The 11,748-nt window shown below is 41.6% G+C and overlaps 1 protein-coding gene across 1 annotated transcript; it reads right to left on the reverse strand.

The window, feature by feature from the left end:
• Positions 1-1,003: 1,003 nt before the first annotated feature.
• Positions 1,004-5,678, reverse strand: LOC308469902 (vomeronasal type-2 receptor 26-like). Its single transcript, XM_080992993.1, has 4 exons — positions 5,626-5,678; positions 4,537-4,718; positions 3,385-3,511; positions 1,004-1,933 (listed from the first exon to the last, which is right to left on the reverse strand). The coding sequence occupies exons 1-4, from the start codon at positions 5,630-5,632 to the stop codon at positions 1,020-1,022; spliced, it is 1,230 nt and encodes a 409-aa protein (XP_080849119.1). The 5' UTR covers positions 5,633-5,678; the 3' UTR covers positions 1,004-1,019.
• Positions 5,679-11,748: the final 6,070 nt, after the last annotated feature.

The following is an 11,748-nucleotide window of genomic DNA, read 5'->3' on the forward strand; positions in this document are numbered from 1 at the left end:
GAGAGGAGCAGAAGGAGACAAAAGTGGAGCCGCAGCTGGTTGATACGATGTCATTAGAAAGCAACTAAGACCTTCCATCTCCTAGAACCTGGCAAGCCTTAAAAGTAGGCGAGCAAAGAGCTCAAAGACAGAGGGCACGTAGCAGCACCCGTAGAAGTGACGAATGAGGATGTGGGAGAGACAAGGGTGGAAAGTCACTTGGGACTACGCCATTATCTAAGAGGCTGAGTTCTTTAGCCTCTCTCTGTAAAAATTGAAATAAAAAAGGACGGTAAGAAACCTTTCCTTTTCTTTTTGCTTTCCTGGGCAACCACACAGAAGCTGCTGACAGCATCCTGACAAATTGTCCCGAGTCAACTTTAATCAGCGGTTAGGTCATAAATCATGACAGATGGCATAGCAGGAGCCACGGGGCAGCCAGCCAATACTGATAACCGAGAAGAACCATTTCAATGGCTTTTACAACAAAATTTATTGTTAAGATCACATATAGAACAATTAACCAGCACAATAAATCAAAAAAAATTTGCAGAATTTCAAGGATTTCTTGGGGTACCACTTCACACTTGAGGGGGTGCATATGGATCCTGCTAAGGTGCGGAGCGTAGTTTCGTGGCAGGAGCCCAAGACAAAGAAAGACCTGCAGAGGTTTGTAGCATTGGCCAAATATTACCGCAAGTTCATGTCAGCCTATTTGAGATTCACTACACCCCTCACGGATTGCTTGTAGGGCAAGAAGCCGTTCCAGTTGACAGCTGAGGTGCATCAGGCATTTGAGCATCTCACAACCTTGTTCTCCTCAGAGGTGTACCCAGCTCATGCAGACCCCCACAGGGTGTTGGTCAAATAAAGAGACGCCTTTGACAGAGCGGTTGGTGCTGTGAAAGGATGACCAAGATGACCAAAGTCTTTATACTTTCCTGGGCAACCAGCTGGAAGCTGCTGACAGCAGTGTTTGGTCCATGTTAACAACATTGTATTATATATGTAAAGCCATGAATCTTCAAAGAAGCTAAGAATCAGACACTACCACCATCACTTTTTGTAGTGAGCTGTGCCTTTGTGTTCAGATCAGGCCTGAGGATGATAATGTAGCACTTGGGAAGGAAGATGCAGCCCAGAAGCCCAGCACTGGAGGCCAACATAGAGAAGACCTGCACAGCAACCATGAACTTCCCTTTTGTGCTCAGGTAGGTGGGAACAAAAGACACCCAAACACTGCAGAAGACCAGCATGCTGAAGGTGATCAGCTTGGCTTCATTGAAGGACCCGGGAAGCTTTCTGGCTAGGAAAGCCACAGTGAAGCAGATGGAAGCCATGAAGCCCATGTAGCCAAGGACAGTGTAGAACATGGCAACAGATCCTTCATTGCATAGAAGGATGATCTCTCTAGCTTGGGAGTGCATGTCGGAGTCTGGGAAGGGTGGGGAGACTCCCAGCCAGATGGTGCAGATGACAACCTGCATACTGGAACAGGAAAGGACAATGGAGTTGGCCAGACTCTTCCCCAGCCATCTCCTCACCTTGTTCCCTGGCTTTGTGGCCAGGAAGGCCAGCACCACAGTGATGGTTTTTGCCAAAACAGAAGAGACAGCAACTGAGAAGATGATGCTGAAGGCTGTTTGTCGGAGAAGACAGGTTGCTCTTCTTGGCCGGCCGATGAACAGGAAGGAGGACAAAAAGGAAAGCAGGAGGGAGCTGAGGAGGATATAGGATAAGTCCCGATTGTTAACTTTGACTATGGGAGTTTCCTTGTATTTAACGAAGATTCCTTTCACAATGCCAGTGGTCAAGGACAAGAAGAGGGCAAAGGACACCAGGAGGATCCCCAAGGGTTCTTCATAAGTGAGAAATGTTATAGTCTTGGGGACACATTTGTCTCTTGCTTGATTTGCATGCTGATCTTCTGGGCATCTGGTGCAATGCTTTGCATCTGAAGAGAAGAAGAAGGACTTCAGAATTACTAACAAAATTCTTACATCCATACCTGTCTGTTTTCTGACAGAGGTTGCCATGGTGATGGAGTGTGCGTTTGAGGTGTCAGGAAAATACAGTCTTTAGCAAGGTGTGCTGGGAAGAAAAAGGTAGAGAACCAGGAGGTGCCCATTTTGTTTAAATATATATTTATTAAAGTTTTACATAAGATAAACAGAATAACATAGAGACAGAGAATAAACAGCATAAAGCAAAAAAACAAAGAGAGAGAAAAAAAAGAAAAGAAAAGAAAACATCATACGTTCCATAACTTAATTCCATTCACATGTTTCTTGGACTTCCTCACACCTCCCTCTTTTGTATTCCCAATCCAGAATTCTATTCAACAAATTATTCCCTTTTTTCACTTATCTTAACCTCATATTGCAACATTATCTATTTTTCATAGTTTCTTCTTTAACAGATCACTTAAACCTATTCATAATGCTTTTGTTACCAAATACCATTTAGGTTCAATTCAACATCATTTTAACATTCATTAATTTTACAATATTTCTGTAAGTAGTCTTTAAATTTCTTCCAATCTTCTTCCACCGACTCTTTTCCCTGGTCTCGGATTCTGCCAGTCATTTCCGCCAGTTCCATGTAGTCCATCACCTTCATCTGCCAGTCTTCCAGGGTGGGTAGATCTTGTGTCTTCCAATACTTTGCGATGAGTATTCTTGCTGCTGTTGTTGCATACATAAAAAAGGTTCTATCCTTCTTTGGCACCAATTGGCCGACTAAGCCCAGGAGAAAGGCCTCTGGTTTCTTCAGGAAGGTATATTTAAATACCCTTTTCATTTCATTATATATCGTCTCCCAGAAAGCCTTAATCCTTGGGCATGTCCACTGAAGGTGAAAGAATGTACCTTCAGTCTCTTTGCATTTCCAACATTTATTATCGGGGAAATGATAAATTTTTGCAAGCTTGACTGGTGTCATGTACCACCTGTACATCATTTTCATAATATTCTCTCTTAGGGCATTACATGCCGTAAATTTCATACCTGTGGTACATAACTGTTCCCAGTCAGCTGGCATAATGTTATATCCAAGGTCTTGTGCCCATTTGTTCATAGCCGGTTTTGCTGTTTCCTCATGAGAATTCCATTTCAACAGCAAGTTATACATTCTAGACAGTATCTTTGTTTTAGGATCCAACAGTTCTGTCTCCAATTTTGACTTTTCCACCTGGAAGCTGCTATGGTAAACAAGTCCCCCTTGATCATGTGCTAAGATCTGGACTTCTTCCATGCAGACTGAAGGTGTAAATATGCAAATAAATCATATTTCTTAAAGCTACAGCAGTCTCCCCTGAGTCTTCAATTTTCCAAAAGAGCACGAATCCTGGGTGATCCCTGGAACCCCCTGAAATCTTGCCTCTCCCTTTCTTCTGGAGTCACCCACCTTCCTGAACGGAGATTGTCCCTTCCGCACAAGGAGCACAATCATAGCAGCAAATGGGCTCTCCTTCTTTAGCTACTCTGGCGTATCCAGGGCGACAGCTTTCGGTGCATCTTGAACGAGGCACGACCTAAAAAGAAGGAGAAAGAGCACCCAAGGATATCAGCATAAATTACAGACATCATCTGAAGGCCCTGACTGAAAAAAATGCTCAAATAAATATCATTTTTAGAATACTGAGACCAGGTTAGAAAGCTTTAAAATGGGAGTGAGACTCTTCCAAATTTGGTAGAACTGTGGAGATCATTTTCATTCTGAGATAAAGTTTCATTTTTAATTGTTGAACGCAAATGTTGTTGAACACAAAGGATTAAACAAACTATGGCCTTTTAAACTGCATTTGAGATTTATTGTTCTTTTTTGTCACTGGGAAAAGGTTGCCATATTCTGGACAAAGTTGTTGAGCTTTATTTTCCCCCTTTGTAAATGTTTTGGGCTTTTCTTTGAATTTTCAATCATTTTTTAAAAAATCACTCTGCTTGCCATACGTTTGGGTTTTCCAGGACATGTTGCTGTTTCAGCAAAAAGGTGTCTGGGTGCCATTTCGGCAGCCAATTCCCAGATGTGTCCAAGACAACCCGGAGGAATGGCAGCCATACACTATGGTGCGTATTGTTGTGCTTTTATAAGCAGTCACCATTATTGGGCAGCTGATAAAGCCCACATGGCAGCTAGGGCCACACTGCCAATTTTGGCCCATTGATGTCCTTGTTCATCCACTCAGAGGGATAGATGAAAATGCAAGTGTAAGAGCAGCCTCTCCACTCTTTGCCCTACTCCATCTGATTTGCTATGCAAAACAGAAAGGGAAAAACAGAGAGGGAAAACAGCAGCTGTGTACACAACCAGGAGTGGGTCTCACTCTGCACAACGCCCACTTAGGGTTAAACTGAAAATGGCCCCTATCAGCATATTATCAGAACTTAACAGATGTCACAGCAAGGGAACCAGAGCCAGTTGTGCCATAGTGGTCAGAGAGTTGGGAGAGAACCCAGGAGACTAAGGTTCAAATTCCCAGGTAGCCATGAAGCTCCATACAGAAAAGGTGGGATATAAGTGCAACAAGTAAACAGATAAATGAATGAATGCAATGACCTTGCTGAAGTTCCCAGGCCACACAATGCCTTCCGGTGTAATGGAGAATTTTATGCTGGAGGATGCCTGTCCCTCGATGCTCCCAACTTTCTTTCTGCTGTGAGATCTATTGGGAAATACGACCCAGTTCACGATATCAAAGTTGGCAGTCAGCTCCCCATTCTGATCAGAATACATCCCTCCTATGGATGAATTCGAAATCCAAATTTCTTTCAAGAAAGTATGAAGCTAGATTGGCAGAGAAAACACCAGCATTTAGAAAACATGATATCTGGATTGTGTGAGAAAACAGCAGGCTTGTGTGCAAACTCCATAAGAGATTATGGAGTAAATTATGTTTAAACAAAATAACTGCAGGATATTTCTGGGTATATGATTGAGCAAAGCTTATATCCAATGACGTTGGATATTTTGTGGGGCATAGTCTTGTTTTTCTTGGATAATTGAGTAAGGTTCCAGACATCTTACCAGTTTTGAGAGAATGGTCCTAAATCAAGGACATTGAGGCCTCGTGTCAGCTAAAGATAACAACCTTTTGGTCATTACGACTGGTCCTTTATCAGGTTATAAATTCACAGGAAATATGACTCAAATAAACACAAATAGAGGACACATCCTAGCAAGCATTTGGCAACAAGCCTTTTAACTGGCTTTAACCGATCCTATTGTGTTTTCAACATTCTGTGTTTTAAATAAGGCTTTTCTTTAGTGATTTTTATTTTATTTTAACGTTTTTGTAAAGTGCTTTGAGGGTTTCTTCAAGAGTCAAGCAATATATAAATGTTATGAACTAAATATAGTAATTAATTAATTAAGCTTAACAATTTTTCATAGCTTATTTTGTGCTTTGAAAGATTTTCCCCTAACTTTCCCAAATTATCAATTTTTTAAAAATTATCTATTTCAAAGTATATTAGAACCACAAAAATAGATGGACAATTAAAAAGAAAAACTTATTAACATGTCCTACTAAAGATAAGGCGTAGGAAACCGAAACATATTTAACAATAACAATGAGGTAAACTACAAAGAATATACAATCTGAAACGCATTCCAGAGGGTATTTGCAAAAAAGCAGAGAGGACAGACCTGCCATGGCTGCAACCTTTGAAGTTCCAATCTGTTTCCTCCACTCGCCATTAACCTCCATTTGGATGAATATGCGACATTCAAGGCTTGGGCCACAAACTGGACGCCATAGTAAGTTCTGTAGCGGTCTTGAGACCAGATTGCCCCCATCTCCTCCTGGGACAAAGTTTCCAGTGGTTCCTTTTCTGTGCATCTTGTCCAACCCTCCACGGACAGTACTTTGTTTGAACATGAACAATGGAATGCTTTCTTCCAAAACTGTGAAAATACAGATGCAGTTGCATCTGAAAGTCGAGTATAGTAGCCCTGCTCTGTCCATTTTTTGGTATTCATTACAAAGGACAAAGAACCTTGGGCAGGCTGGAAGTAATCTGTGCCACCAAACAACATCTCATCAATGTCCAGAAGATCTGTTGTGATCCAGAGTATCCCCTGAGATTTCCTCACTTCATGAAGTCTTTGTAAAATCACGATTGGATAAATTCTGTGCTCAGAGTCCCCATAATAAACAAACACCTTGACTTGTCCCAAATCAGATGGTTTACAATGTAAGGATGACATTTGTCCCAGGGTTGAAATATGAAATTTTTCCAAGAAAGCAACACAAATCCCACTGCGGATCAGCAGAAGGGTGAAGACACTCAGGAACCTTTCTCCATTGTCATTGTCTGGAACAAAGAGACCGATCCACGTCCACCCGAAATGTAGCAACAACTTGACAATCCCCATGTGCTGGGTTTCTTCTTTGGGGACCATCCAGTAGATAAAAGGGAACTGGGTTTTGTCATTCAGATCATGAGCAGCCGAGCCATAACTGATCTAGTAAGAAAAGGAGTGGTGTCATTTTTTCAGGAATACACAAGAAAGGCCTCATTGCATGATCAGGCCAAAGGGCCATCTACTCACAGTAGCTAACCAGATGCTTCTGCATGTATGCCATGCCTTTGATGGAGTAATCATGTTCAGAAGAGGACCTGGAGTTTACAGAGAAGGAAGTGGCTCCAATGGACAGTGGGGCAGAGCAGGGCATCTGGGCCTTATGGGGTCATGGCACCCCAACCTCTTCCTAGAGTCACAATGGGGCACTACACAGAATGAGAGGCAGAAGGTAAGCAGCTGCACAGTTTGCAGGAGTGCAAGTACTTAAACTTCTCTGTTCATTTAGCTGTCAGACATCTGAGAAACAAGAAACTCATTAGGAGCCAGGGGCTACTTTCAACCACATCTTCTTATTGACAAACCGGGGAGGGAGATAGGAAGTGGCTGAGGGTTTTCTAACTCGCTTTCTACTTTCTTGCAATGTGATTTCCCCCCTTTGGTCTCCCTTTTTGGGTGCTACTCTTTTGTGTTCCCTGGAAACTAATGGCCAGATGGTTGGCTTTGCAGTTTAGAAACTTCTGGGGGCATGAAGGGGTTCCTCAAAGCTGCTGGAGAGACAGCAGAGAGGAATTAAACACAATTGATCTCTTCCCTTCTAATTCCTACCTGGGGCATTTTGTAGATGCCCAACATGCTTGAAATTTGGTGGGTGATTTCAGAAAAAGTTGCTTCAAAAACAGCCAACACGTTATTCTTTCTTCCACAGCTGTAGTTTGGAATACTGTCTAGCATGGCATCGGCAGTTGTCCTGACATCAAAAGCGGCCTCATAGATGCTATAGCCCAGGGTGACATTGGCTAAATGCTTAAGATGCCAGGTGATCTCCTGGGTTGCAAACAAGATGGACAGGACTGGTGAGGTGTCCTTTGCTGAAAAACTGCAAATAAATGAATACATGAAAAATGGTTTTAGCTTCCATTCTCCATTAAATGAAAACAACTCCTTGCTCTATACAAGTTATATCTAACGGGAAAATCTGCAGCTAGGAAGGAGCAGAATCTTGCCCAGATCCAACAACAAAGAAAGGAGTAGCATTTAGGAGAGCTTGAGCTGGGGTGAATTAGATTGAAATGCTCATTTAGATTTCCTTAAGTTGGCAAGTACTATTTACAAGATGAGAAGATATGAAAGAGAGAAATGCCCTATCTTGGGTTACTCACCTTAACTTCTTAGGGTGGTGGAATTACCTAATAAGGTTCCTATATTGATTTGAACATTCCAGTGAGTTTGAAGGGAAGGTGGTGGTATCCTTATATTCCAATTTTTACACATTCTTTGATCCGCAAATGTAAGATTGCACAGTGGATTTAGAACTTATTTAAGATATGTTGTAATCCAAATACCCCCAACACCACCAGGGACATTTATTTTAGACAGTTGGGAATAAAGGAATAAGGGAAGCTGTCAAAGCTCTTAACACTTGACTAGAAAGAAACATCCTTTCTCATGAGACATGAGATGATCAACTATGCTTTAGCTGCATTAATAAAACTGAAGCCCAAAATAGGGAAAGGGTTCTGAAACAACCTTTTTGTTTGCAGGATACCAAGGGGCATGGCCAGAAACTAGATGCTGTCTCTGGAAAACAGCAAGAAATGTGAATGCAGACTGGGTAACATAAAGTCACTTACGTCATAACAGTGTTTTTGGGATGAAGTGAAAAGTTGATTGGGTAAGTTATAAAAGCTCTTGGAAATATGACCTGACTAATGAGGTGGTCTCCTGGCCTGTAATAATTCAACGGATCACTTTCCTCATTTAGGTTCAATGGGCATTTTGCTTTCAGCATCCCACAGGCTCCATGGGGCATTAGCAGCACAAACAGCAGCAGCAGCAGAAATATCATCCTGGCTATGCCTGCAAGAGTCATACACTCATGTGACAGCTGAACTCCTACAGTAGCTTCAGAAGCAAAGGTAGAAAAAGGAAACCTCCCATAGAAACAAGAGGCTTCTGATATCTATGACCCAGTTCTTCTTTCAGGCTTGTGACAATCAGTTATCTGATGCTGCCTGTGATTCTGATGTTTTGTTATTTGTGGACTCCAAGGCCATCGTTGGGGAAATCCCTGATCTAGATAAACAAATCACCATGATTTTGATAATTATAAGGTTAAGAAGGTCCACCTCCTCTGCAACTCCCTGGAATCGCTGTGTGACTCAATGGGCAGCTGCAGAGCCAGAGCAAAACATGTTTGTGAGAACTCAAAGATGGGACTCTCAATCTGGGCCCTGCTCAACTTGAGGAAACATTAACTTCAGTAAAGTCCAAGAAACTATAGAATAGCTAGTGTTATGATTAGTTGGGTCCAGGATCTGGGGCACACTATTGATTTTGAAAGGTGGGGAAAACTGTGGACTAAATCAAATTTATCGCATGTGTGTCACTCAAAGAAAATGTATTTAAGATGATGTACCGATGGTATATCACACCTGCCAAACTTGCTAAAATCTGTATTAATCAAGACAAAAATTGTTGGAAGTGTAAGGGGAAGAATTTCCTCCATATGTGGTGGACTTGCTCCAAAGTGAAAGCCTTCTGGGATATAATATATAATGAGTTAAAAAAGGTTTTGAAATATAAGTTCAATAAAAAAACTGAGGCATTTTTATTAGGTTTAATTGGTGAAGAAATACATAAAAGAGAGGTAAACGTGTTTATGTATGCCACAACGGCTGCAAGAACAGTTCTGGCTCAGAAACGGAAGCAGCAGGAACTCCCAACACTGGAAGACTGGCAAGTCAAGATGGTGGAGTATGTAGAGATGGCCAAGTTGACGGGGAAGATCCGAAATCAGTGTGACGCACTGTTTCAAAAGGACTGGAACAAATATGTATTTTATATGAAAGAAAATTGTAAACATTTGAAAACGTTTGTAGGCCTGAATTGAAATGTTTTGTAATGTAAATATAAGGAACAGGTTTACCGACAAGAAGGTGAAATATTATAATTTGACAAAGGGTAAATAAGTGATTATAGAAATGTGAAAAATATGGAAAGATATGTGGAAGTCAGAAAGAGGGAGGGAAGGATGTTGATGCTCTTACAGAGTAATATATTAAGTTATAGAAGTGTGTAAAAAAATGTGAATATGATTTAAGTGGAAAATCTAATAAAAATTATTTAAAAGAAAGAAAGGAAGAAAGAAAGAAAGAAAGAAAGAAAGAAACCATAGAATAGCCAAAGCAAAACGTGTTTGTGAGAACTCAATGATGTGACTCTCAAGTCCAGGGAACTATAGAATAGCTATGATGGACCAAGACCAGCAAGACAGGACATGATAGAGGTGTATAAAGTCCTGTATGGTGTGGATAATATGGATAGGAAAAGTTTTCCTCCTTCCCAGTAATAATACTAGAAGTTTGGACTTTAGACGGGAATTTAAACCCTTGTGTCCTAGGCCCCAGTCCAACTCCCTGATCACTACACCACACTGCCTCAGAACTATAGATTCATTGGCATCCAGTGGAGGTCTCTAACACCAAGATAAGCCATGAGATACTCACAGGAGCTAATAGAAGTTCGGGTTCATTAGACAACCCAATCAGCTGACTGGTCCATTGGATTTATACAGTAGCAATAATATCTGGCTTTAGCTTAGTAATATAGTAGCAGCCAACTAGAGATTCAATTCAACTCAGCTTCCAATGACGCTGAGTGTTGGAAGAGTCAGGACAGAGAAGTCTGTTATAGACCTTGAAGATTGCTCCTTCCCTGGAAGAACTTCAATCATACATAGTTGGGCTGAGGAAGCCTATTAACATCAGTGTTATCTATGGGGTCCAGTATGTAACCATCCATTATACATTCAAGAACAGTGTGTTTTACTGCAGGTGTTAGTGGAGTTTGGGGCAGATTCTTGAAGATGTGGAACCTGTTGAGGTTCTGTTGCTCTTTGAACCACTGGGGGGGAAAAACATGATTGTTAAAACTCACTGATGGGCCTTTTAATCTATGTATGTGTAAAAGTTTCCTGTAATGCCAACAGTGCAATCCACAGTCAGCATTTAAAGACAATATTGATTTACACCAGTTCAGTTCAGTGAAATGGACATCTTCATTAACAAGTCCATCAGATTATAAAATGGATAGGACTGTAGGGCCTCTCTATCCTTGTTATACATTCACTTTCATCATTCATTACTACTTCCTTTCACAATCTTATTGTGGTCCCATACATGTGATCTCTCAACCGTTGCCCGGCTTGATTTATTAAAGCTTGCCAAGAGGGTATCAGTGGGTGGATTCAGGAGTTTTCAATGCATCCTCATGGAAGAAGGTAGTCCTGGCTGTCTTGAAATATGTGGTGGCTTGATCACTCTTGAATATTTCCAACATGAGCCTATTGACTTATGACGACTACTGCTAACAGGTCGCTAATACTGGTTGTTTTGGAAGTGAAGATGGTAGAGAGGTTTCTGGCAAGACATTTGTGAACAATGATTTTATGAATTTAGAGCTTCTGCAATTTTCCTGCCATAAACCAGGTGTCAGGGTCTGGGCAGAGGAGGAATGGTGTAGAATGCCTCGCCATCTTGACTCTTCCAGAGAAGAGGAAGACAGTATAGATTTATAACAGTATAGAGGTCACAGCTCAGAGGCAAATGAGGGGAAAAGTTGGGAAATAATGGGAGACAAGGAGGAAGCGGCAGAAGTGGAGCGGCAGCTAGTTGATACAATGTCATTAGAAAGCATCCAGGACCCTCCATCTCCTAGAACCTGGCAAGCCTTAAAAGTAGGAGAGCAAAGAGCTCAAAGACAGCGGGCACGTAGCAACACCCGGAGAAGTGACGAATGAGGATGTGGGAGAGACAAGGGTGGAGATTCACTCGGGACAACACCATTATCCAAGAGGCTGAGTTCTATAGCCTCTCTGTAAAAATTGAAATAAAAAAGGATGGTAAGAAACCTTTCCTTTTCTTTTTGCTTTCCTGGGCAACCAGCCAGAAGCTGCTGACAGCATCCTGACAAATTGTCCCGAGTCAACTTTAATTGGCGGTTAGGTCATAAATCATGACAGATGGCATAGCAGGAGCCATGGGGCAGCCAGCCAACACTGATAACCGAGAAGAACCATTTCAATGGCTTTTACAACAAAATTTATTGTTAAGATCACACATAGAACAATTAAGCAGAACAATAAATCAACAAAAATGAGAATTCGCAAAGATTTCCTGGGGTACCACTTCACAAGTGAGGGGGTGCATATGGATCCAGCTAAGGTGCGGAGCGTAGTTTCGCGGC

This window comes from Podarcis pityusensis (genome assembly GCF_964106645.2).
Source record: "Podarcis pityusensis genome assembly, chromosome: 2".
NCBI lineage: Eukaryota > Metazoa > Chordata > Lepidosauria > Squamata > Lacertidae > Podarcis > Podarcis pityusensis.